We start from the raw sequence: 27,936 nt of genomic DNA on the forward strand, positions 1-27,936 counted from the left end.
CCCGGAGACCCAGTCCTCCCTAAGGAACTAGACTATTTTCCAGAGGACAATGAGTGGGCCAAGGGATTGCCCATGTCTCAATACTTAGATGTATGGTGGAGATCAACTGAAGGAAACTTAATACTCCATGAAAAGCTGGGAGAGAAAATGTTAAGGAAAATTCATCACTCTTCCCATTTGGGTATTCGGAGGATGCAAGATTTAATTCAACAATAAGGAGTTACTATTAAAATTACTAACTCCGAGATAGAGGGCATTGTTTCCAACTGCAAGGTATGCAAATTGACAAATGCTGTGCCCAATGGTAAAAATGCAGGTATCCGACTGAGAGGTAGGAAACCAGGAGCTTACTGGGAAATAGACTTCACAGAAGTGAAGCCTGGTAAATATGGTTACAAGTATTTGCTAGTTTTTGTAGACACCTTCTCAGGATGGACTAAAGCCTTCCCAACAAAGCATGAAACCGCACAAATTGTAGCCAAGCAGTTATAGAAGACATCCTTCCAAGGTATGGCTTTCCTCAGATGATAAGGTCAGATAATGGGCCTGCTTTTGTGTCCAAAGTAAGTTTGGCTACGGTCCTGGGGATTGATTGGAAGTTACATTGTGCTTATAGACCCCAGAACTCAGGGCAGGTAGAACGGATGAATAGAACTCTAAGAGACTTTAACTAAATTGACCTTAGAGACCAGCGGGGACTGGGTGGCTCTCCTTCCATTTGTGCTCTACCGGGTGTGCAATTCTCCTTATCAGATGGGACTCACTCCTTTTGAGAGTATGTTTGGAGTCCCTCCCCCTATTATCTCTAGCCTACAAGCTGTGGTCATTGCTGAGTTTGAAGACGAAGACTTCCTGAAAGACCTCAAGGGGATATGATGGCCCCATAAACATGTTTGGCCTAAGTTAAGAGTTCTTTATGAATCAGCCAACTGGGAGGCTGATTGATATAGTCCATGAGATTGGGTCTACTTCAAAAGATACTGCTAGGCATCACTGGAACCATGCTGGAACGGGCCATACGTGGTACTGTTGACAACACCAACTGCCTTGAAGGTTGCCAGGTTGACGGCATCGCCACCTGGATCCACTACACCCACGCCAGACCAGAGAGCCCTTTAGAGACTAGGAAGGACTACACCAACCATCAGACAGCATGGAATGCATCAAAGGACCCCAAGAACCCACTCAAGCTCAAACTCGCCCGATCATGAGACTGCTAATTGTATGTACTCTGCTTCCCTTAATAACTGCTTCTGCTCCTGCAAATCCACACCAGCCCCTCAACCTCACCTGGGAAATAATAGCTACAGCCACTAGGGAAATCATTAATGCAACCTCCAGACTAGCCCCCAGAAATACCTGGTGGCCCCAACTAGAATTTGATCTCTGTGACCTGGCACACATGTCAGGCACCTGGGACCACGGCAACCCTGAAGAAGGATATGGCTGTAAATACCCTGGGTACCGGATTAGCCTCCAGAACCATCGTTTCTACATATGTCCTGGCCACGATAAGACTAAATCATGGAGAGGTAAGTGTGGGGGGCCAGAACAATACTTCTGTGCCAACTAGGGATGCGAAAGCACAGGACACATTTGCTAGGAAGCTAATCTAATCACAGTACATGGGAGAGGCAGCTATGGGCCCTATACCAGTAGTAACATCAACTATGCTGCTCGCTTCCCAGGGTCAAGAACGATATAGATAAAAGGAAAAAACAGGGGAACAGGTGGCCCATGTCATACGCCTCCAGCTATAGGAGGAACACCCAGAGTATCTGTCACCTTTACTGAATCTGGGAAATGAACCACATGGGAATCAGGAAAAACATGGAGATTGAGGATATATAAGCCTGGCTCCGCCTATATATCCTTTCTCTCTTCTCTGCTCTAAATATTCTCTCTGTTCTTCCTGCTCTCCTACCCAACTTCTTCTAGCTATGAAGTCTCTACCTCAAGAGTTCTCTACTTCTGACCCTGCAGATGATCCTCCACCTTGCTGCTCAACCCTCTCTGCTTCCTCCTCTACCCCTTTGGCTTCTCCAGAACCTTCACCCCCTTCCCCAGCAATAGGCTGTCCTAATAATCTTACTTTGGCACCCACTTTCACCCTACCAACAGCTATTAACCCCCCCTGCTACCCACTCTTGCTCTATAACAAAGCTCCCTTCTTCTACTCAGCATAAACCAGCCTCAATTCTTCCCTTGTGAGAGGTGGCCAGTGTGGATGGCTTAGTTAGGGTGCATGTTCCCTTCTCATTAACTGAACTTTCTCAAGGAGAGAAGAGACTAGGATCCTATACCTCTAATCCTTCTACTTTCATTAAAGAATTTCAGTATCTCACTCAGTCTTACCTTCCTTGATATATATATATATATATATATATATATATATATATATACACACATATATATATATATACACATATATACATATATATATATGTATATATATATGATTCTTACCAATAACATATTAACCTGAGGAATGCATGCAGATGAGGTTCACCAAACAAATGCTTCACACCTGGTTGGGGCTGAGGCGGTGCCGGACCAGGATCCACAATGGGATTACAATACCCCAGAAGACATTTTAGCCAGAGATCAGTTCATGACCTGCCTCCTGGCTGGTCTCCACAAGGCTGCCCTTAGGTCAATTAATTATGAAAAGCTCCAGGAGTTCATTCAGGACAAGAATGAAAACTCGTCTCAATTCCTAGAGCACCTTACAAAGGCCTTCTTACAACATACTAATATATACCCCAAAAGTATAGAGGGTAGGCAACGCCTGATGACTTATTTTTTCTTCCAGAGTTACCCCGACATCAGGGCCAAGTTTAAATGCTTGGAGAGAGGCCCTCTGACTCCACAGGCAGAAGTCTTAGTGCTGGCCTTTAAAGTGTACCATGGGAGAGATGAGAAAGCCCACAAACAAAAATACCAAATACTGGCCAAGGCCATCCTACTGGCCTCAGCCACTACCCAGGCTCCCTTGCCTCCTAAGGCACGAGAACCATGGGGTCCCTGTGGTCAAGAAGGTCAGTGGGCCCGGCTTTGTCCTAACCCTCGAAAGGCACCTGGGCCATGTCTAAAATGCCACCAAGAGGGATATTGGGGTGTTGACTGCCACCATTTCTCCCATGATATGGGGATATCACTCCCAGATCACCCGCCAGCCAATATCCTAGGCCTGGCTACAGACGACTGAAGGTGCCCAGGTTCCCTTGACCCAACCACTGTCATCACTAACATGGAGCCATGGGTAATTATCATGGTATTGTGGTGGTCCATCTCCTTTCTTATGGACACCAGAGCCACTTATTCAGTCCTGATGGAGTATTGGGGACCAACCTCTCCTTCTAGTTCCTCTATTGTTGGGGTAGGGGGACAGCCTTTCCAGCCTTGTTGTACTCCACCTCTCAATTGTATTTTCAGGGGTGTCCCCTAGACTCATTTCTTTTTAGTGATACCAATCTGTCCAGTTCCCTTACTGGGAAAGGACTTTTTAGCCAATGTAGGAGCCTCTATCTCCTTTACTCCACCCATTCACCTGACCCCAAGCTCACCAGCATCTTCTCTCCTCCTCCTAGCTACCCTACCTACCAGTTGTGACACATCACTTCCTTTACCAGCCTCTCAAGTGGACCTCCAAGTCTGGGATGTTCAAAACCTCTCTGTCATTAGACATCATTCCCCTGTAGTAATTCAGCTACAGGATCGCACCCAGTACATTACCCATTCCCTGGGGATGGGAGAAGTAGAGAAAGAAGGTAATTAAACACTCCTCTAGGGTCATTGCCTCTCTGACATCCCTCCTCCTAAATAATACAAACCTACTTCAGACTCTGACCTCGGCCTACAAGCTCCTTAATGTCACCCAACTGGGCCGTTTTAAAGCTTGCTGGCTGTGTCTCACCTGGGACCAACTCAGAACTATTACCGACAGCTTCTCCGGTGACTCTGTCAAGTAACCTTACTACACCATTCACTGACTGCCCTGACTCTGATGTTGCCAAAACTCCCTACCTTTTTTATAGCACCCTCTTTGGCATGGCAAGCTGTTTCAAGGCATCTGAGACACACTCTCTAGGAATGCTAAGTTCCTTAGACTGTAATAAAACTATAATCTTTGATACTTCATCTCAGCCCCAATGCCTTACTGCTAATAATACCTCAATTCTTTGTGACACTTAGGTCGACCATAGTCTGGGGGTGATGATAAATCAAAAGGAGCCCCTACCAAATCCCAGTCATGGACTCAATCAATAGTTTCCCAGCAGGATAAGATGGCAATTCAAATCTTGCCCCACTTGGCTGTTGCAGGAATCATGGCAGTTGTCGGGACAAGGACAGCAGGACTAGCCACCTTACAAACTCTGTGTTATCAGCTTTCTTCCCAGTTCATCCAGGACCTCCAGCAAGTGGCTCAGACAATACTAACATCCCAAGCACAGATTGACTTGCTGGCAGCAGTAGTACTTCAAAACTGAAGTGTATTGGATCTCCTCACAGCTAAAGATGGCCTTTGCATCTTTTTCTAGGAAGAATGCTGTTTTTATGTCAACCAGTCGGGTATAGTAAAAGACAAAATCCAACAACTCCAGACAAATCTGTAAAAGCAAAGGGAAAAGCTCGAGACTCCTAGCTCTTGGGCCTTCGAGAACCCCACATGGAAATGGATTCTGCCCTTTCTCAAACCTTTTCTGTTTGTCTTTCTGCTTTTGCTTTGCGCACCTGCTTTATTAAATTCCTCTCTACATTATTCCAACAACAAATGGAAAAATTCTCTAGCCAAACCATTTTCAGTTATTCTTACAGGATTATCAATCTCTGCCCAAAGAACCAGATCACAATGACCTTCCAATAGACCCTGATGGTTGGGGACCAGCTACCCCCTGAGAATGACAATGCCCCAATCAGTAGGAAGTAGCTTGAAGAGCAAAGGTCGCCCCTATACTGTCCCCACCATTACCCCCTTCCTAGCTCCTTACTTTTTTAATAAAACAAAAAGGGAGGAATGTTGGGATCTGTAAGCAGTCATCTCCATGGTCAGCCCCAAGGGACCTGACAAACCCCATATCAGGCATCTGTGAAGCAACTTGCAGACCACCTGAAACCACCTGCACATGTTTTGGGTCACCTTATAAGAGAACTCGCACCACCTCTAATCTCTCTCTGTCTCTCTCTCCCTGCTCAGAGACAGTCTCTGTGACCCCTCCCCCTTCCCTTAACAAATCTCCCATGTGGAACCAGTCTCATGGCATGTTTTGTGAAGCCGCCATGTAGCTTTGCTGCACAATCCTAACAACTACAGCATAGCTATCTGCCACCCCACTCAGCTTCCTGTCTACCTCGCACATAAATATGCTGGTTTCAGTCCTTTTTATTTTTGCTTTTATTGGAAACAGGGTTTCTCTTGTTGTAGCCTTGACTGTCTTGCACTCTCTTTGTAGACTGGGCTTGCCTCGAACTCACAACAATCCATCTGTCTCTGTTTCTCGAGTGCCAGGATTAAAAGCATATGCCATCATGTCCAGCAAGATTTATTTATTTATTATTATTAATTTTATTTATTTATTTTTCTTTTATGTGCATTAGCATGAAGGTGTCAAATCCCTTGGAACTGGAGTTACAGACAGCTGTGAGCTGCCATGTGGGTGTTGAGGATTGAACCCGGGTCTTTAGGAAGAACAGACAGTCCTCTTAACCCCTGAGCCATCTCTCCAGCCCCCTATTTATTTATTATTTATACAGTATTCTGCCTGCATGTATGCCTGCATGCCAAAAGAGGGCACCAAATCTTATTACAGCTGGTTATGTGTCATCATGTGGTTGCTGGGAATCAAACTCAGGACCCTTGGGAGAATAGCCCAGTGCTGTTCACCTCTGAGCCATCTCTCCAGCCACTCCCCACCCCCAGGCCTTTATTTATTTATTTTTTCAAAAAATACAAGGCTATAAGAAAGACCAAAATTTCAGGATCTGGCCAACTTCAGATAAAGGTCACCTTTTGTAGCAGCAACATTCTAAGGCTTTATGTTCTCAGGTTAGTGAAGAATACAGGTGATGGAAGTGTGCTCTCCAAACCCCATTCTTTCTTCAATTGTAACACAGCATGGTTATTTTCAAGAGTGGCACTGAGAACTGCCTGCAAGGATCAGGAACCAGCTGTTCTGACGGGGGTTAGTCAGTGCCTTGTCTTCTTTGGGCACCAATAAACTGCATCAGAGACTCCCCTCCATCTCAAGCAGGCCTACGTATGAGAGAACCAGGACTGACTCCCCCAGGTACTAGACCATAGGTCACCAATTCCAAGAAGAAGACAATGGAGTCCCCTACCCTAGGAATAGCCTGAAGAAAACCCAGTAATATTTAACCTTCACCCCTACCAATGGCTAATCAGTGAATAACTGGAATTTACCCAGGTGTTTTTAAAATAGGATGAGTAAAACAATTACGGTGTGGCTTGGCCCTCCGGGCAAACAATTTCCTCCAGACAGCCGATATTTGCTACATGTCAATCAATCATAACACTGCCTAGCTGGAATTCCCCAACCTTGCTGTAACCCTAAATGAAAACCCTCATCCCCCTGAGCCCGAGGCTCTATACTCAACCACTGCATCTGTGAGGCTGTGGGCTAAAGCTCGAGTTTGTAATAAAATAAAAAGACTGCTACATTTGCATTGGCATCGGCTCCTGGGTGGTCTTTGGGGTCCGTGAGACTTGGGCATAACACACACAAAGCTTTATTCCTTTTTTTCCTCTCTTCCCTTCCTCCCTCCTTCCCTCCAAAGAAAACATCTTTTTGAGTAGATCATTCTGGTCTAGAATTTCTGACCCTCCTGATTCAGCTTCGAAATACAAGACCACGACACCACCCCTGGCTAATGAGCATGGATCACTGTTCACTAATAAGACACAGTACTTCATTCTGTGGATGTATCACGTCTTGCTTGTCCATTCACCTGTTAATGGGTATGTGTGGATTGCATAAGGGGTAATTTACTGTCAGTCTTTACCTTTTGAAAGTCAAGAGAGTAAAGTGAACAAAAATTAAGTTGGGTCTTTTCCTTTCCTCTCCCTATTGGATACTAATGCCATAAGAAAATTCTATAATTAGAAAAAGAAAGAAAGGTGGTGAAAAAATAAAAAGCCATCCATTTTGGTTATAACTCTTTGAAATTAGTATCTGTGTGTTTCTTGAGTAAATCCTAACGCCTCTGAAAGCATACTTCAGTTTTCAAAGCTTTTACTTAGCTATTTATCTGTTGACTGTTTGGTTGACACAGGACTCCACTATCTAGCACTAATTTGCCTGGAACTTGCTATTTAGACCAGACTTTGAATTTTGTTGAGATCCTCCTCCCTCAGGCTCCCCAGTACTGAGATTGCAAGTACGAGCTACACGTGGCTCAAAAACTTGTGGTTTGAAAAAAAAAATAAAACCACTAAACTTGAACTTGGAAAGGGGCAGGGAGGAGATGAGGGAGGAAGGGTGGGTTTGGGAGGGAATGAGGGAGTGGGATACAGCTGGGATACAGAGTTAATAAAATGTAACTAATAATAAAAATTAAAAAATAAAAATAAAAAAGAAGTGACAAAAGAAAAAAAACACTAAACTTTTAAGATTAAACGACCACATATACTTAAAATCTTTATGAGACATCTGTATGATTCTCACATTTCTAATCTTAGGCGGGTAGCTACTTTGCATGCTGGGAGTTGTAGTCCGGGAAAGAGTCATTTCTAGACAAGATGGCGAAGTTGCTAATGACGCACAGAGGGGCGGGCCCCGAGGGTATCTGGGCCGCTAGGGGATTGGGCAGCGCGGGGATTAGGCAGGCGGGAAGTAAAGACCCAGGTGTTAAAACCTTAACCCTGAGCGAAGCTCGGTGCCTAGAATTCTCGCGAGATCTCAGAGAGCCCAATGGCACGTGGGGCTCTGCTTATCACTAGGGGCTTTTGTTAGGGGCGGAGCTCGTGTGGGTTCTACCCTCCAGTCGTAGGTACCGGGCGTAACGGCATAGCCGCTGAGCCACGGCACTAAGGACCGTAACCATGGCCATGAAGGAAGAGAAGGATCATAGGCCTAAGGAGAAGCGAGTGACCCTGTTAATGCCTCAGGGTGCCACAGGCAGCAGTGCTGGGGCTACTGCGGAAGGCGCCAAAGGGGAAGATAAGCAGGAGCACAACAGGGACAAGAAAGACGCATTGAGCAAGGTGCCTATCAGTGGCTGGCCCAGGAGAGGGCGGGACGAGGACACCGATTGGGAGGATGGCTGAGAATGGGGCTGCTCTCTTCCTCTCTCGGGTTTCTCTTCTGTTTCTAACCAAATGAAAATCGCTTCGCTCTGTCTCATGCACTGCTCGAAATGGGATTAGCAGGTTCCGATCAAACCCCCAAAGTAGGGGGTGAGGGAAAAGGAGGGTTCCCAAATGAGAAGGGTTTAGGTCAGAGCTGTGACAGTGGGTGGTCGAGGGAGAGGTAGTAAAGATAGGGAAACTTTAATGGGCTTGAATTGCTACATAGTGTTTTCAACACCAGGGGTGTGGGGTGGAAGTAATTGTGGTGTAAGTGATAATGGAGGCGAGTTGGGGGAGCACGATAAGGGAATTGATTGACCTGGAGGGGCAGACAGATGGAGGGCAATGGGTAAAGGTTTTGCTTGTGTTAAGCAGAATGGGGAAAGGGGGTTCATTTAGCGAATGTTAGACATGTGAGAGACAAGGTTTCGTGACATCGACAAAAAGACCGGGACCTGTTTGCCAGCAGATTCGTTCGAAAATGGGTTTTAAACTGTAGGGTTGCCATTTAAGAGCAGAACTTGAGATCGTCCTTCCGTCAGAGTTTGTATATACCCGTATACTCCCTACCTTTGGCTAATTCTGATCATTGGGCTGCTGATTATTTTCAATGTTTTTATCAGTGCTTCTATTTTAAAGCATATCATCGGGAGCCATGATTTGGGTATGCCAGAAAGTTGATGTGTACTGAATTCACTTTCCTCATTCATTTTCTAAGGTGGTAATTCGAAGATTACCTCCAACTTTGACCAAGGAGCAGCTTCAGGACCATCTTCAACCTATGCCTGAACATGATTATTTTGAGTTTTTTTCTAATGATACTAGGTAAAATAAAAATTAAAAACCGGGGTGGAAAAGTCTTCTGTTCTTTTATCCTCCTTTTTTGTTTTTTGAGCTACTTAGTTTCTTTAATATATACATGTTTGCAATTCAGCAAGACACTCGCAACAATATTCACATAATTGCTTTTCCCTCTACAGTCTGTATCCTCATATGTATGCCAGAGCATACATCAACTTTAAAAACCAAGAAGATATTCTTTTATTCAGGGACCGATTTGATGGCTATATATTCCTTGACAATAAAGGTGAGTCTTTATAAGATTTAGGGGTGTTTGCCATTTTTACGTTTAAGAGAATGTGTGCAGCCAGTTGTGATCCATGCCTGTAATTAGAGCGCTTGTGGCAGAGGCAGGAGGATGACTGCAAGTTTGCGGCCAGTCTGGGCTACATACAATGAACTTGGAGAAGGAAGGAAAGGGAGAGAGGTGTGGGGGAGAGCAGTATACAAAATAACGTCTATATAGGTAATTTTCCTAAACTCTTTTGAGATACAATGTGCAACATTTAGAGGATTTTTATAACCCTGAGATATTTAGTATTTTATTATTTCTTTGGTTTGATCCAGTGAATAAAATTGCCACTCTTTCTCCCTATGTGACACTTTAAAATTGTTTTAAATGCTGACTTTCTGCTTAAAGATACTATTTATGTCAATAGCCCTCATTAGAATACTGTTTCTTTTTCTCACAAAGTTGTATACAACTAAAGTATAAAATTTGATCTCCTGGGCTAGAGATATAATGTAATGATCAACTGGGTGTGAGGCCTTAGGTTCAGTCCCATCAAAACCAGCACCAGCAAAGCACACAAACACAAACTTTTTAAAAAAGATTTATTTATACAGCATTCTGCCTGCATGTGTGTTTTTGCACCAGATATCACTATAGATGGTTGTGAGCCACCATGTGGTTGCTGGGAATTCAACTCAGGAATTTGGAGGAACAGCCAGTGTTCTTAACCTCTGAGCCATCTCTCCAGTCCCCATATACAAACTCTTGGAATCCAAGATACACAATTTATAACAATGACAAATTTCTGACTTAACTCTCATCTCACTTTTTATTTGCTTTCTGGTGTTTTCAATATTTAGCCAGAATGTATCCAAGTTGCCATTTGCCATCTTTCATTTGGTTTTATAATCATAGACAAGTGATGTGGGGTTTCTTTTCTAGTTCTGTTTCCTCAGTTACTTTAAGTTTGTAAATATTAAATCCTTGTTATGGTATATGTCAATAAAAGGTGAAGGCTTGACAATTGTGTTTGTCCTACTTTATGCACTTTAGGAAAAAAATAAGGGCCTCTCACTCTCTGCTACATTCTCACCCATGTCTTTTATCAGTTTTCCCAAACTAGCTATTTTTCCTGACTAGCATTTTTATTCTAGTAGATAGCAATGATTTATCACTTAGCTCAGGGGTCCAAGTTGTATAATATTTTCATTTCTTTATCTCTCATTTTCTTTTTTAGTTTTTTTGAGACAGGGTTTCTCTATATTGCCTTGGCTATTCTAGACATGCTTTGTAGACCAGGCTGGCCTCAAACTCACAGAGATCTGCCTGCATCTACCTTCCCAAGTCCTGGGATTACAGGTGTGTGCCATGGTGCCCAGCATTATTATTTTCTTAATAATCAATTGTATTACCTGAATTTGTTTATTTTGTGTGTCTGCACGCTGTGTCATACATGTTCTCTCCTTCCACCATGAGGGACATAGGAATTGAACTCAGGTCATCACCCTTGGTGGCAAGTGCCCTTATCCATTGAGCCCTTTTACCACCCCAGTGTGGATTTTCTGGAGTTACATTTATTGTTTGTTTTTAAAAAAAATATGTGTATGAGCGATGCCTGTATGTCTGTGTACCATATTCATGCCTGGTGCCCAGAGACCATAGAAGGGCATCAGATCCCTTGGAACTGGAGATGGTTGTGAGCTGCCATGTGGGTGCTGGGAATTGAACCCAGATCTAAGAGCAAGAAATACTCTTAATCACTGAACCATCACTCCAGCCACTAAAATGTAGCCATCACTGAGATTTATCTACACTTTACCTTGTGTCCTCCACTGTCTCTTAACAGGGTTTTCTATTTGTATATACTTCAGCCTAATTGCCATAGAATTTTGTGTGTGTGTGTCTTGTCTGTAATAGACCTGGGGTCTCTCACATACTAGGTCATGTCCTTACACATGAGCTACATTGTACCAAGCTTGAAATTGGCCCTTTTGAAAAATGACTTAAATTGATAGTTATAAAACAAAAATTCCAAAGCGCTCCATTACCTCATTTCTGGTTTTATTTTTGTTTGTTTCTTCTGGAAATTCACAGTTCTTCAACCTGGTTTTATCTACTCTACTCCTCAAATATATAGTAATTACTCACCTAATCTGATTTTGCATTCACTAGGATTTTCATAACAATGTTTCTTTCATGATTTGTTTTTGTTTGTTTGAGACAGGGTCCCATGTAGCCTAGGCCAGTTTTGAATTCCTCATCCTCCTGCATTCTAGGATTACAAGTATGTGCTACCCAACCCAACTCCAAATCTTATTTTATCTAGTTTATATCCATATACCACTGAAGAGAAGACAGTATTTTGTACCTTGTATGACATTGTTTGATGGGAGTGGTCTGATATTTTTTTTTAGCAGTCAGTTTTCTTATTTGATTGAAATATAATTCACACATCGTAAAATTCACAATATTTTAAGTGCAAGTTCAGTGGGGTTAGTATATTCACAGAGTTCTGCAACCATCACTGCTAATTCTGGAGTGTTTTCATTATCCCAGAAAAAAACCTGTATCTATCAGTAGTCATCTCCGACTCTCTCCTTCAACCCTAGCAGTCACTATTCTACTTTGTCTCTATGGATTTTCCTTCTCTGGGCATTTCATATCAACAGAATCATATAATGCATACCCTCTGTAGTCTTTGGGGTTTTGTTTTACTTTGTTTTTTACTTTTTTAAACAGTCTCTCTGTGTAGGCCAGGCTGGCTTGAACTTGTAGAAATCTTCCTGTCTCTGTTTTCTTAGTGATGGGATTCTAGGTATGTGCCACCATACTTGGTTTTAACAGGCTTTGTTTCTGTTTTATTGAGGTAAAATTGACATTTATACAAGTCTGTTGTACAATCTGATAACCTCAAGTTAATTATACCTGTCAAACTCATACTGGTACCTTATTGAAAATAGTAGCTTTATGGAGATGTAATTTACATACCATAAACCTACCTTTTTTGCAACAGGATTTCTCTATGTATTCCTGGCTGTTCTGGAACTTGCTTTGTAGACCAAGCTGGCCCTGAAATCACAGATTGGCCTGCCCCTGCGTCCCAAGTGCTGGGATTAAAGATGTGCACCAGCACTGCCCAGCAAAATCTACCCTTTTAAAGCATACAGTTCAGTGGTTTTTCATATATTCACAGAGTTGTGTAAGCATCACCACAATCTAATTTTAGACTGTGACCATCATCCCAAGGAGAAACAACATACTCATTAGTTGTCACTCCTACAATTAGCTCTAAACCATTAGTATCCCCTCCCATTCCCAGAAGGATCTTAACCTATCCAGTGCTGGCCTCAAACTAATGTCTTCCTCTTAAGTACTAAGATTACTGGCCTGTGCCTCCACATAGAGCTTCTGTCTCTAGATTTACTTCTAATTGGACATTGCATGCCTGTAATCCTAGACTTTGGGAGTTAGGGACAGGAGGATCAGGGGGTTAAGGCAGTTTACCTGCATAGCGAGTTTGAGGCTGGCTGGCTGGCTATGGCCACATGAGGTGTCCTACTTCCAAAAAAAGTTTTTCTTAAAGTTTGTTTATTTAAGAGATTCCTAATAGTTGTTGGTTTACTTGGAATTTTTGAGACAGGAGCTTGCTAGGAAGCCTAGGCTGGCCTTGACACATGACCCTCCTTCTTTAGCCTTCACAGTACTATGGTTATAAAAAACAAGCCACTATGCCATACTCTAATACATAAATTAATAAAAATTATACATTTCTTTTCACATATCAAACACCACATTTTAGAAGTTGAATTTCAGGGAACATTTTACTTCTTTGTCATATCGTTTAATTTTTTGTTGCTATTGTCGACTGAGATAGGATCTTTGTGTATTGCCCAGCCTGGCCTGAAATTCTTGGGTTCAAGCAATCTTCATGCCTCATTCTTCCCAGTAGTCATTACTGTAGGTACATACCATCACCTCCAGCTTGCTGTCATATGTTATCAGTGTTAATTCTATAGTTCTGCTAATCTAGTGAGGGTGATGCCCTTCGGGAGACTAATTCAACTGACTGCCATCTAAGTAGGTCTAGAAAACAGGTTGATTTGCTTGTACCCACTCTTGACGTCTTTATTAAAGCAAGGGTAGCATTTCTTTCTTTCTTTTGTTTCCTCAAACAGGTCAGGAATATCGTGCTATAGTAGAATTTGCACCATTTCAAAAAGCTTCAAAAAAGAAGATTAAGAAAAGAGATACAAAAGTTGGGACTATCGATGATGGTACAGTATAGAGCTGTTTATATACTACTATTGTTAGCTTTTTAAAAAGTTCTTTTGCATAATGCTTTTGTGAGTTAAACTATAGTATGTTAAGCTAGAAAACATGAATAAAGTTCATGAGAAATCTTTTGTCTATGGAAGCTTTGCTGAATTGCTAGAGTGAGTGAGGGTTTTCCACACTGTTTCTGTTCTCAGGCTACTGGCATTTCATTCCTCCACCACTGGGCAATCTAGTCTTGACCACTGAGCCTGCTGATTAGACAACCATAAGAAGAATCCATTTCTAAGCAATAATGACTGCTCCTTGCAGCTTCCTAATGTTGCTGTGGTTTAACTTTTAGTTTTAGTTATCTTTCTAAAGCAAGGTTTGACCTGCAGTAGAAAACTTTATGAAACTTTTTGAGATTTATTTACTTTTATTTTATGTATATGGGTATTTTGCCTGTATGTAGTCTGTACCACTTCTGTGCCTGTTAAAAGGAGAGGCCAGAAGAGGACATTGTGTCCACTGGAACTGGAATTATAAGCGATTATGAGCCACTATATGAATTAAACCCAGGTCCAAGAGCAGTCAGTGTTCTTAACTCTCTAGCCCCCAAAAACTTATTTTAAAAATAATGTATATAGTGAGGATGGGAGGGAATGCATAGGTGTAGAGTTCAGAGGACAGCTTGTAGGAGTTGGTTCTTCCCTTATATCTTTTGGTTCCTGGGAATTGAATTCAGGTCTTCAGGTTTGGCAGCAAATGTCGTTACCCTCTGAGCCATCTTGAAACACACCCTACCCCCAAGACTAAAACCCTTATCTCCAAGTACTTCATGTAAATCAACTGAAAAGGCCATTCTTGTCTCCTAGGCTTAGACTATGTAGGTAACAATACATGTAGTCCTTTTTTTTTTTTAATAAAAATCTGCTTATTTTTCTGTGGAGTCAAATGCCAGCTATTAATTACAGTTATATTTCTTTTCCATTCTTTTCAAATGTTATCAGAATAGTTAGCATCACCTTATCAATAATAATCAAATAAATTAGGTTCCAATGTTTCTGTCCACATCTGGATTGTTCAGGTGATCAGGAATTCTCTTACCTGAGTCCTTTAGCTTTGAGTTCTTGCTTATATCTCCACACATGATACAGCTGAGAGGCTTCTGCTAACCCCACAAAAAAATTAACAATGAACAAACTCCAATTTTTGGTATAATTACAAGTGAGTACCTTGACCAAAGAAACCCTGTAGCCATCAGCAGAATAGATGGAGCTGTGCTGAGTTTCTCTGCAGGTCTGGCAATGTCAGCTAATCCAGCACACACCAATCCTCATTTCATACTGAAGCCCCCCCCCAAAAAAAAAAAAAAAAACTGTTCTGGGGCCTGCCAGGTGGTTGTATAGTGGCTTTAGTTTCTCTGGCAGCAACAACTCTACTTTATCCGTAAGTTGAGGGTAAGTTGGCCCAGAGGCCTCCGGAGCCTAAGAATCAGCAGCCGGGTGGAAACACTGCTATGTCCTGGTTCCTGCCCCCTACATGTAGTTCTTAAGCTAAACAGAAATATAGAAATGGAAAACTGAAATCATTCCATGTAAGGCAAAACCAACTGCAGATGGTAAGATTTTGGTAACGTTGGATAACTAATGTATGACTTACTGTATTAGATAAGGATTTAGCCCCAGTATTTTATTTTTTATGTGTGTGAGTGTTTTGCCTGCGTATTTATCTATGTACCACATGCATAGAAGAGGGTGCTACATCCCTTAGAATTGGAGTAACAAAGTATTGTGAGCCACCATTGAGTTCTGGGAATTGAACTTGGGTTCTCTGAAAGAGCAGCCAGTGTTCTTAACCACTCAGTCACCTATCCAACCACCAGCACCTCCAATATTTTTATGTCAGATTGATCTTTTAGAAATAACTTGTTGAATTTCTCTCCTTTGTTACTATAACAGGTACCTTATAAAACAGTGACGATTCAGTAACACAGCTCTTTTCTGATGACATTGCAGACTTTAAATGTGGAAAACCAAACAATATAATGACTCGGATATATTTATTTCCCTTTCTTAAGACAGAGGTATCTAGGAAAGAACTGCAAGAATCACCATGCTCTCCAAAGCCAGGTCTAGGACTTGGATTTTTGGAATTTGGAATTTAACTTTTTGGAACACCTCACTTTCCTATGTTGAATTTTCCTAAAGTGGGCTGTGCCCATGTACAAATTGCTTACATGCTGCTAATTAATAATCTGTAATTCCCATTTCTCGTATAAGTGTGGCTCTGGATTCGTAGGAACTCTAATGTATGGTCTCTCATTTTTCCTGACTCTTCTGTTATACCAGACTCCCTTGGTGGGTATCATTAATTTGGGTTCCAAAGAGTAAGTAGCAAGTTAAGCACTAGTAATCTATCTTGTGTGAGTGTTCTTTTGTTGCTGTTGTTGTTTTAATTTTTATTTTTAAAGTCTTCCATATAGGAAAAAATATCTTCTAAGGTAAATATCTATCCTAGGTAAGAATTCCTTTTTTGTTGTTTTAAGTTTCTGTTTTCTGGTTTCTTAAATGATTGTTTAGACCCAGAATACAAAAAATTTTTGGAAAGTTATGCCACAGACAATGAGAAAATGACATCTACTCCAGAGACATTGCTGGAGGAAATAGAAGCCAAAAATCGAGAATTAGTAGGTAAGTAGAAAAAAAGATTTTTAGCCAATGTCTTTTTCATCAGACTACCTAAGTCTGTCTCCTCCTACCTGACTTGGCAGTTGTCTGATCTTGAAGGTATTCCTCTCACTGAGACTGCTTCTTCTGAATGCACACAATAAATAACTGGTTCACAGGAGGTAATGGGATACTGAACCCATGAGACAAGATTCTAGTGGCTTTCTTAGTGTTACACAGCTGTGATATAAGTATGCCAAAGTTTAAAGCTTATTTCAAAATGCTTAGCCAATGAAGAACAGTTGGTGTCTCCTTAGCAGTAAGGTCTTATTCCTAAAATTTGACCTGGTAATCTAAAACAAACAAACTGAAGTTCATTACTATAAAATTGAAAGTCTGGGAAATTTCAGCTTAGATGTTCCAAGCAACCAATTCTAACTACTGGCATAGTATTGACCCAGGATTTCTACTCCTAGGAATTTATCCCATAAGTTTGTTCCATAATCCTAGCTACTCAAGAGTCTGAGGCAGGAGTTCAGCAAGTTAAGCCCTACCTGGGCTACAGTTTGCTCATGGCCAGTTGGGCAATTTAGTGAGTAAAAAACCAAACCAAGGCAAACCAAAAAACAGTAATGGGGGCATACTCTTATATTTACAGCACTGGGGGAATAGAGGCACTAATATCAACAGTTAAGACCATCTTTGGTTATATAGTGAGTTCCAGACTAGCTTGAGTCATATTCGACCCTAAACAAACAAAAGCAATGTTTTAAAAAAGACGTGTTCACAAAGATACCCTCAAGACTAATATTATTGTTCAGCATGTTGAAAACTGAACTGAAATTTCTTTTTAAAAATTCATTTTTATTTTGTTTGCTTGTTTGTTTTGAGACAGGGTTTCTCTGTGTAGCCTGGCTGCCCTGAAACTATGTAGACCAGGTTGGCCTTGAACTCACAAAAATCTGCCTACCTCGGCCTCCATAGTGTTCTACCATGTCCAACCCATTTTTACTGTTTTAATGATGTTTATATGTAAGGGAGGAGGGTATATGCAAATGATTGAAGATGCCTGAGGAGGCCAGGGGCTTCAGGTTACCTAGAGCTCAAGTTATAGGTAGCTCTGAGCTACCTGTTGTGGGTACTGAGAATTGAACTCAGGTCCTCTGCAATAGCAGTATTTGCTCTTAACCACTGAGCCGTCTCCAGCCCCATTAAATAAATTTCTAAAACCTGATTTCTATTAATATGCAGAATAAGCTCATTCCTATTGGTATCAGAATGATTGGATGTTTGTAGCTAAACAAACCTGTCCCCTCATTTTCTGTCCAGTTGAACAAACTTTTATGTTCCTGTATGATAAGAGTGTAGTTACTTATGTGTTACCAACTAGAAATTACTCACAAAAACTTTCAGCATTTCAATGAGAGTTTCTTTCTTTCTTTTTTCTTGAGAAAAAAATATATAGCCAAGGATGGCCTTAACTCCTGATCTGGTCTCCACAAGCATGTGCCAATGCACCTAGTTTTACCCATATTTAAATAATTTTAAGCCTGAACTTTGAAATAGAATACTATACAACTTGTTTGGATTAATACAGTTGTAGATCTTGTAAGGGTATTATTTCCCCTTTCTTAGGGGTGTCAGGGGATGACTAAAAGCAGAATCCTTTCCAGGGTTGATAAGCATTATTAATAATCTCCTTATGCTTTATAGCTAAAAGGACAACCCCACTTTTGAGCTTCCTGAAGAATAAGCAGGTGAGTGTTTGTTCATTTTGGTAGTTCACAGTGAATAAACATTTGACAGCCTTGGGGTCCTACAGGAAAAATAGCTCCTAAAGGTGTAGCTTCTTTTGTCATCTTATCCATGGTAGTTGTGGGACTAGGGGTTTACCCTGCAGATGTGGAGAGAGCTTTGATGTCCCAGAGAAATTTGTGATTCCCTGAAAGCATCAGAGGATGGACAAAGAAAAAGGGTGCAAGTAGGTTCTAGTCTTGAGTCTCAAGGGAATGGGTAGTAAGGACATTGCAGGAAGTAGGAAAGAAATCAGGTTAGCAGGTACCCAAAATGCCTATGGGATTAGTTGGGGTTTGGGGACCTTTGTAATTAGAAGGGTTGTGTTGGTATTTCTAGAGGATGAGAGAAGAAAAGAGAGAAGAAAGGAGGAGGCGAGAAATAGAAAGGAAAAGACAAAGAGAAGAAGAGAGAAGAAAGTGGAAAGAAGAGGAGAAACGTAAAAGGAAAGATATAGAAAAGCTAAAGAAGATAGAGAGAATTCCAGAAAGGGACAAAGTAAAGGATGAACCAAAGATTAAGGTATGAAAATAATGGAGACTGACTGCATGTCCCTGAAAACTGCATGTATCTATTTATCCATGAGCTTTGTGTTGTTGCAAGTTTTGTTGTGTTTTTGCACTTTTGGGGGAGGGGTTATAGAAATAAAAAGATTTCCTATCATACTAATACTATTAAGTTTTAAGCTTAAGATGACTTAGAAGGATTCTATAGATTACCCAATGCTATTGTCCTTCATTGCAGACCTGTTTTGTTTAAGTCACTGATGTTTGCTATGTGGGTTATTAGTCTCTCAGTTCCTGGTAAATGAGGACTTAGGTCTGGCTTGCATGAATTTGGGGTTTGATTCAGCTTTTCTTTCATAAATGATACATGAAATTGCCTCATCTGTTTGTTTTCCACTGTCTTCAGGTACACAGGTTTCTGTTACAAGCTGTGAATCAGAAAAATGTAAGGATCAAGTACATGATACAGAGCATCTAGTATCATGTCATACACTTAGGTCTTAGCTAATAAGAACTTTTGGTGGTGGTGGTAGTGTTATGTGTTGAAACCCCTTCAGATTGACTTGGGTATTTGTGAAAGCTGAGCTATTTGACATCCCTTTTTCAAAGGAAACCTAGTCATGGTGACTCATCATGGCAGGAGGGTTTAGTTTGAAGCCATCCTGGCCTGCAGTTCTAGAATCTATCTCTAAAATAGGATAGAATAAAATAGAGGGGTGATACCCTGATGTGCTGCTGGTACCCAGAAGCCTCAGTAATATAGGTTCAGAGGAAAGTCAGGATATATAGCACTTTGTCATCTTCTTAACATGCCTCTCCTCACTGGCTGCCTTGGGACAAGAGTATTTATAAATACCCTGCCTTAAGTGCTTTCCCCTCTCATGTGATTCCAGAGTTACCTTCTTGTAGCTAGGAATCTGTGAGTAGCAGATGCTTATTGCTACATTGTATATAGAAAGAGGAAAACTTGTAGAAAGATCTCAGCCTTGCTGCTACCTTCCCAAGAGCATGACCTGGGCAGCCCTTGCTCCAGTGAACATCTCAGAGAAGTACTTGCAGCTAGACCTTCAGAAAGTCTGAGTATATCCCAGATGTGACTGCATGGTCACCTTCTACTTTCTGAAAACAGCAGTTTGGGACCTGGGGTTTCCTCAGTCTCTGTTGATACAGGGGAAGCTTCCCCCTCAGTTCCTTCCAGCTGACTCTCTGTCACTGTGCCACAAGTGATTTGACTTGCTAATCCTCATGATGAGCAAGATAGAAGGTAGAGCCAGCCATGCTTTAGAGAGCTTCTCTAATGTTCTTATTAGAGTACTGAACATCTTGACATCTAATACAGATAGATGTTCATTAGAAAAATAAGAACACTTCAAATGAAACCTGCACATCTGCCCTCATTTTACTTTGGGACCTTCTTTGTGTCAGTTTTTGATTCCCATTTGTAGTTGCTGTATGTGCTGAAGTAGCTCATGCTTAAGTCTGTGGTTCCTTTACCTTTTGCTTGGTGACTTGCATGATGCCTTCTCCGTGAGATGAGCCTCTTACGAAGCATTTACTTTGATACTTTGTTTTGCTTAAGAATCTCTGCCTATCCAACACCTAGCAGAGGTATCCATGGTACCTCTTTATAGCAATGATGTCAGAAAGAGTGTCATGTGGCACTGAGTATAGATGGAATTTCAGTGTTCTATTGTATAAAGTTTTTGGATTTTACAAATCCAGTGTCCAGTAATTCTTGCTATTATCTCTAATATTAATGTGATTATACCATCATATATATGTTATTCTCAGACTTATGGTAGAATCATTCCAGCCAGTGGACCTCTCCTTTGGTAATTAATGTATTTGGCATTCCAAATATATACACATAAGAAAAACAAACAAAAAATAGATTGACTCACTTAAAAGTTTCACCTGTAGCCAGATATGGTGCTGCATACTTTTAATTAGCACTAGGAAGATAAATGTAGGCAGATTATAATTTCCTGGCTAACCTGGGCTACATAGTGAGAACCTGTCTCCAAACCCCTTCAAAAGAGGTTGACCCATTTAAATCCAAAGGAGTCTTGATCCCATTGCCACAGGATGGTGAAACCATTTCCTGTGGGAGGAATGATACTTTCACTTTAGTAGCATCCTTTTAGAAAATCAGTCTTGTGCATTAGCTGTTAACTGGAAGTTTGAGACTAATGGCCAACATAAAGGGCCTTTGTAGTCTAAATTTATAATATTTAGTATATTGTGGGAGGTTTGATAGAATCAGAAGGCAGTGCCCCAGTCACCAGAATAAAAAAAAAATAAACATTTTCTATTTAAAAGCTTCTCAAGAAACCAGAAAAAGGAGATGAAAAAGAACTTGATAAAAGAGACAAAGCCAAGAAACCGGACAAAGAGAATCTGAATGAAGAACGAGTCACTGGGCAAAGTTGTATTCTACTCAAACGTTCTGATGTCGAACTGAAGGTTGAAAGGCAAAGGAGGTCAGTGAGCAGTGAGAGTTCTTAGCCCTCTTAGCCATGAGCCACTCATGTACACTCCATGTCCTGGACTTGCATGGACTTAAAATATTTGCTGGTTGGAATGGTGTACACACTGGTAATAATACCTAGGATGCTGAGGTAGGAGGATAGCTAGTTTCAAGATCAGCCTAGACTACATAGCAAAAGCTTGGCAAAAAAAAAAAAAAAAATTTGCTTTATATGGGGTGGAGGGAGGAGGAGGAAAGGTTTCAAATATTCTAGTGTCTCCAGCTATGTGAATAACCCCTATAGGTTTTTGGTTTGTTTTGGTTTGGTTTGGTTTTCTTTTTTTATGATTTATTTATATGGGGCTGGAGAGATGGCTTACTGGTTAAGAGGATTGTCTTCTCTTTCAGAGGTTCTGAGTTCAATTCCCAGCACCTGCATGCATGGTGGCTCGAAACCATCTATACTGGGATCTGATGTCCTTTATTGACATGCAGGCATACATGCAGATAAAGCACTCATATACATCAAATAAATAAATCTTTAAAAATTATATAATTTTCAGTTGTGTATGTATGTGCCTAAGTGTGCATGAGGGCAAATGCCCAAGCAAGCCAAAAGTGTCAGATCTCCTTTTAGCTGGAGTTATAGGTGGTTGTGAGCCACCTGATGTAGATGCTGGGAACTAAACTTGGGTTTTCTGCAAACACAATAGGCTCTTAACTGAGGAACCAGCTCTCCGGTCGTGACTTCGGGTTTTTTTTGTTTGTTTGTTTGTTTGTTTGTTTTTGTTTTTGGTTTTTTTTTAATTTTCTAAAACACTGACACTTTTTCCTCAGCTATAAAAGTGCACCCTCATTGGGATGGCCAATTTAGAATCACAGTGTTCCTGCATTTGCAGTTGCAGGGTGCTTGAAGGTTCAGTCTCGCCTTTTGTTTTGTTCTGTTTTGTCTTGGTTTGTTTTTCCCAGACAGGGTCTCCAGTATTTCAGGCCAGGCTGTAGTGCTGGGACTTGAGCCCTGGGAACTTCATACATCATTAGGCAAAGCATTCTGTCAACTGAGCTGTATCTCCAGTCCTCTCACTTATTTTTCATGCAGGCCTGATGACGAATGTGTCAGAGATTACAGAGAGAGGGACCGGGATTATGAAAGAGATCAGGAGCGCATGATCCGAGAAAGAGAGAGGCTGAAGCGGCAAGAAGAAGAACGTCGGAGGCAACAGCAGAAAGAGCGCTATGAGAAGGAGAAAACTTTTAAACGAAAGGAAGAGGAAATGAAGAGAGAGAAAGAGGGACTTCGAGATAAAGGGAAGAAGAGTGAGAATACAGAATCAATATGCACCTCAGAAAAAAAGGAGGAAGTGGTTAAGAGAGACCGCATAAGGAACAAGGTGCTGCCACTGCTCTTTGTTTTGTTTTGTTTTCAAGACAGGGTTTTTCTGTGTAGCCTTGGCTGTCCTGGACACACTTTGTAGACCAGACTGGCCTCAAACTCACAGAGATTCACCTCAAAAAACAAAAACAAAAAACAAAACTTGGTTACTTTTAAGGGAATTTTTTTCTGTAAGAAGTATAAATGGAAAGGAATATGTGTTCCCCCACTAGGTACTGAATCCTTGCACGCTTTCTGCCAATGAACCTTATCCGCAGTCCCTATTGTGGAATTTTCATTATTTTTTTTCTAATGTATTTATTCATTTATTTACTTTGTGTGTGCGCAAGTATATATATGTCCCAGTACATGAGTGACAGTCAGAGGACAATTTGAGAGTGTCATTCTCTCCTTCTACCATGTGGGTCATAGGGATTGAACTCAGGTTGTCAAGCTTGTCAGTAAGTGCCCTTACCGTCTCATTAACCCAGTGGTCATTTCTTTCTTTCTTTCCTTTCTTCTTCTTTATTTTTTTAAGACAAGATTTCTCTTTGTAGCTCTGGCTGTCCTGGAACTCACTTTGTATGCCAGGCTGGCCTCCAACTCACAGAAATCTGCCTGCCTCTGCTTCCCGGCTGCTGGGATTAAGGGTATGTACCACCATGCCCAACTCCAAAGGTAATTTCTTAATATCCTATTTATTCATATTTAGAGTTTCCCAGTTACATCATTAATGTCTTTTTAAATAAGGGTTATGAATGAGGTTCATAGATTGTGGTTAAAACAGTTAAATAGTATATGATTGAAATCCCTTGTGTTGTCCTGACATTTAATTTTTTGTCCTATGAATATTTTTAGATTGTAGATTAGCATATTATAACTTTTTGATCTTATTGAACATATATATTCTATGTTTCTTTTACAGTTGGTAATTAAGTGCTGGTACTATGATAGACAGCAGCATGAATAAAACCATCTGTTCAATTCCCAGCATTAAAAATTTGTAACTAAACAATTTCAAAATGAAAATAATTTAATCTAGGCTGGAAATTAGCAAACATTTTTTTCTGGAAAAGACCAGCTGGTAAATATATTAGGCTGTATGAACTTTACAGTCTCCGTCACAACAGCTAAACTCTGTAAGAAAACAGGCATGGATGCTACATAAAATGACTTTGGAGTTGGGAGTGTTTGCTTAGAGCTAGGCATGGTGATATATGCCTGTAATCCCAGCACTCAGGGAAGCAGAGGCAGGCACAACTCCGTGAGTTCAAGGCCAGCCTAGTTTACAGAGTGAGTTCTAAGACAGCCAATCATGGGATAGGGGGACACAAAACAAGCTGGTCATGGTGGTGCACACCTTTTATTCTAGTACTTGAGAGGCAGATGCAGGAGTATCTCTGAATTTAAAGGTAACTTTGTCTATGTAGTTGAGTCCCAGGACAGCCAATGCCATGTCAAGCGACCCTGTATCAATAAAAACAACAAAAATCAACTTGGGGCTGGAAAGATGGCTTAGCAGTTAAGGGTGAATATTGCTTTTCTAAAGTACTGGAGTTCAATTCCTTGTACTTATGTCAGGCACTAACAGACATATATAACTCCAGCCTCTGTGGGCAACTGTGCATGCATGCATGTATGCATGCATACATACATACATACAAACATACATACGCTTACATATACAGGTACACTTGCCCATGCACACATACATAAACACACACAGTTAAAAATAATAATAAATCTTTAAGAAAGGTTGGGTGTGGTGGTGCACATCTGTAATCCCAGGACTCAGGAGGCAGAAGCAGATGTATCTCTATAAATCAGACAGATCTTTACAAATTTGAGGTCAGCCTGGTCTAAACAGTGAGCTCCAAGTCAGCTGAGGCTACATAGTAAGACCCTGCCTCAAAAACAAAAGAAAACAAAAAAGCCCAAACAATATACTTGGTATGTCCTGGTCTAGAGACTTGAATATATTTTCACTGGGTCTTTGATTTCACACATGCTAGGCAAGTACTGTATCAAGTGAGCCATATTCCCAGCCCACCACTTGCTAAATTCTAAAATGGCTTACAAGTTTTCCAGGGTCATATGATCATAAAGCAAACACAGGACTGGAGTTAATCAAGTCTGTGATTATATTGGCTTACCAAGCAATCTGATTCTAAAGTGCCACCCACCTGCTAAACTTAGAATCCCAACTATTGGAGAGGCTAAGGCAAGCAGATCATCTCAGCCTAGGAGTTTAAGACCAGACTGAACAATACAGTGAGACTTCATTTAAACAGAAATTTGTGGCAATTTACGTAGGATCTAACCTCATAATTTCAGGGAAGTTTCCATGCTTTTTATTTTAAAATTCAATTAATTAATGTATGTGTGTATGTGATTGTGTGTACAAATGGGGGTTAGAGAACAGATTGCAGGAATTGGCTCTTTCCTTTCTCCTTGTGGTTCCAGGAATCAACGTCACCCACAATGCCATCTCACTGGCTAAAGTTTTCAATCTTTTTTTTTTTCCATGCTGTGCTAAGGATTGAACCCAAGATCCTGTTAGGCAAGAACTCTACCACTGCACTAAGTCTCCAACCAAACCTAAACATTTTTGTATAGTTTTGGATTTTTACAGCAAATTTATTACATTGGAGGTGGTGACTCATATGTATAATCCCAGCACTCAGAAATTTGAGGTAGGAGGATTTCAAGGTGAAGGTCAGCCTGGGCTACCATAGGCCCTGTTCTCCCTTTCCCACCAAAAAAGGCAATATACTGGTGGATAATGACAGGCATGTAATTGTCATGGTTTCTCCGGTGATTTTTCCCCTAGGTCAGAAATCTAACCCCTGGCTTTGAATGCATTAGGCAAGCAGTCTGTTACTGAGCTTAAGACCGTGATTGTTGTAGTTTCTAAATTTAAAAAATTAGAGCGAATTAGGTAAACTTGAGATGATTTTAAAAATTAGGCAGATATGTTACATCTGTGTATGAAATTCTCAAAGAAAATAAAATATTACTTTAAAATTGGGCAGTAGGTTTCTCAAAATATTACCCTAGACATGTAAAGTAACTGTTAAATGACTACCAGTTGGGCATGGTATTGAACGCCTTAAATCCTAACATTCAGGAGGCAGAGACAGATGGATCTCTGTGACCTTGAGGCCAGCCTAGTCTACATAGAAAGTCCTAGGACATCCACAGCTACATTGAGAAACCCTATCTAAATAAAAAAGTGACAGCAGCTGTAGCTGGTGGCAATGGCCTGCAATTCCAGCTATTGGGAAGATATTAATTAAGTTCAAGGCCTGCTTGGGCAGTTTAGTGATAGCCTGTCTCAGAATATAAAAAAGGGGCTGGAAATACAACTCAGTGGAGCACTTACCATGCAGAAGGCTTTTGTTTCAATCCTCCTGCTTCCCCCACCCCATCCCCAAAGTTTTCTTTTCAGATAAGAGAGAGGAAATGGAAAGTTACTATATAGCACACATTGAGGTCTTCGGCCTGTTGTGACTTGGTTTGGGGACATATGAATGCATAATTTAGGGCTCTCGATTCCCCCCCACACACGTTAAAGCAGAGTAATGGTGTTGTAACATATATATTTTGTTTTGTTTCAGGATCGTCCTGCAATGCAGCTTTACCAACCAGGAGCTCGAAGCCGAAATCGTCTCTGTCCTTCTGATGACAGCATCAAGTCTGGAGATTCACCAGTGGACAGAAAGCAGGAAAGTGGTATTAGCCATAGAAAAGAAGGAGGAGAAGAGTGAGAAGTCCAAATGGCCATAGGTGTCCTGACTGTCCAGGCAGCCAAAGAGCACGTATTATGCTATCCAGAAGTGCCTTCAGGGCAAAGGAACAGAGAACAAGGAAAGGGGTCGCTGTGCTGGTGGGAGCACTGCAGAGGAGGCTCAGAATTGGAAGTACAATTTCATTGTCTTTTGCAGTTGCCACAAGTCAATTTTAATGTCCCAGAAAAAGATGGCAGCAAGAGCATTGCAAGCGAAAAATGTCAAACAAGGACTTGACTTTGTATGCCACAAGTAAAAAAGAGCAGGGTCTAAAATCAACAGGTGTTCTTAATCTGGTCTTGGAGCGTCTTAGTTAGAGTTGAGCAAAAGCACACCGAAGTCTTGTTGAGATCTAACTATTTTGCATTGTTGGTGTTGACTATTGTGGACTCTGTAGTATAGAAGCAACAAGCATGTAATTGTAGCACAAGTAGAGTGGAGGATAGAGCAAATTATGGCTGATGGAAAAGATTTAAAATACTTAAAAGATTTAAATAATCATGTTACAGCTATATCCTGTGTCTGGATTTTTTGTAATTATAGATTGTTTACTTCTGTGAATTTAGCATCAGAAACTATTTGTAAACATCTTGTTTTGCCTTTAGCATTTCTTCCTATTAATAGATAAAATGTAGTCCTTGGTTAGGTACTGACAATCTAGTCTTTTTTTTTATCTTAGATCTGATGATTTGAGTGCATTACCCTCCTCCAGGAAAGAAACTACACCAATATCTGTTCCTGTTAAATGGCAGCTTTCAATCAGTCATAGCTTGTTTTGTATTGCTGGTCAATAAATTTTAACTTCACTCAAGTATGAAGCTACATTTATTTATTCATGTACTGACTTATTTGTGGTACCGGGGACAGAACCAAGGACCTCAAGCATGCTATGTATATACCACTGAGCTATAATCTCTTTAGCCCCAAGCCAACTGAGTTTATTAACTTTATTAAATAGCTATTGGTTTTAAGAAATTAAACATTTGATACTGAATTAAGTTCTTGGGAGTCTTGAAAGGGGATAAATGATATTAATTTTTGCCTGCAGTAGACAAGGAGAGGCTTTGAGTAAGAAGAGTGTCGGATCACGGTTCACCATTCTTTTCCTGTAAGAACCAAAATGAAAATCAGTGCAGTGGGTCACACCTGCAGTCCCAGCACTTAGAAGGCCTTAGGTCTAGGCAGGAATATTGACATGAGTTTGAGGTCATCGTGGACTAAACAGTAAACTCCAGGCTAGCCCAAGCTACAGAGTGAGACTCTGTCCCAAAACAATATAATGTTTGTACAACATTCTTGAGTTTCTGCTTGACTTCCTGCCAGCTCCACCTAATCTGGCATCTATTGGTTGCCATTACTAATAGGTTAACTTATGGCTTTATATTTCCTCAGCTTTCTTAGAATATATTTTTTTCTTTGGTAATTCCATACATATAATGCAATATATCTTTTAAAAATATTTAATGTGTCTGTCTACATGTATTTGTATATATCACATGAACGCCAGCAGAAGGAATCAATCTTCTGAAACTGGAATTCCAGGCAGTCATAAACTGCCATGTAGGCACTGGGGACTGAAATGGATTCTTTACAGGAGCAGCAAGTGCTGTTAATCACTGCACCATCTCTCCAGCCCTCCTATGCAATGTCAGTGTATTTTGGTCATATCCACCTTCCTCAGCTTTTAGAAGCTATATCCAAGAAACAGG

General features: G+C 40.9%; 1 protein-coding gene across 2 annotated transcripts; it reads left to right on the top strand.

Moving 5' to 3' along the window:
- The first annotated feature begins 7,904 nt into the window (after window positions 1–7,904).
- On the top strand, window positions 7,905–27,038 carry Upf3b (UPF3B regulator of nonsense mediated mRNA decay). 2 transcript variants are annotated; one of them, XM_055604996.1, is made up of 11 exons: window positions 7,905–8,221; window positions 9,024–9,130; window positions 9,286–9,392; window positions 13,553–13,651; window positions 16,214–16,324; window positions 18,014–18,057; window positions 18,434–18,616; window positions 19,007–19,045; window positions 20,920–21,080; window positions 22,167–22,458; window positions 26,057–27,038. In XM_055604996.1, the coding sequence occupies exons 1-11, from the start codon at window positions 8,060–8,062 to the stop codon at window positions 26,204–26,206; spliced, it is 1,455 nt and encodes a 484-aa protein (XP_055460971.1). In that variant the 5' UTR covers window positions 7,905–8,059; the 3' UTR covers window positions 26,207–27,038. The 2 variants fall into 2 exon arrangements, with proteins under 2 accessions (XP_055460971.1, XP_055460970.1); XM_055604995.1 differs by lacking the exon at window positions 19,007–19,045.
- Window positions 27,039–27,936: the final 898 nt, after the last annotated feature.

The sequence above is a fragment of the Psammomys obesus genome, unplaced genomic scaffold (genome assembly GCF_907164565.1).
Source record: "Psammomys obesus unplaced genomic scaffold, mPsaObe1.curated_primary_1811, whole genome shotgun sequence".
NCBI lineage: Eukaryota > Metazoa > Chordata > Mammalia > Rodentia > Muridae > Psammomys > Psammomys obesus.

Coding starts and splice junctions, on each gene's coding strand:
- Upf3b (XM_055604996.1), top strand. CDS start 8,060: ATGGCCATGAAGGAAGAGAAGGATCATAGGCCTAAGGAGAAGCGAGTG. Junction 18,617..19,006: donor AGGATGAACCAAAGATTAAG/GTATGAAAATAA, acceptor CACTGTCTTCAG/GTACACAGGTTTCTGTTACA. Junction 19,046..20,919: donor AAGCTGTGAATCAGAAAAAT/GTAAGGATCAAG, acceptor TCTATTTAAAAG/CTTCTCAAGAAACCAGAAAA.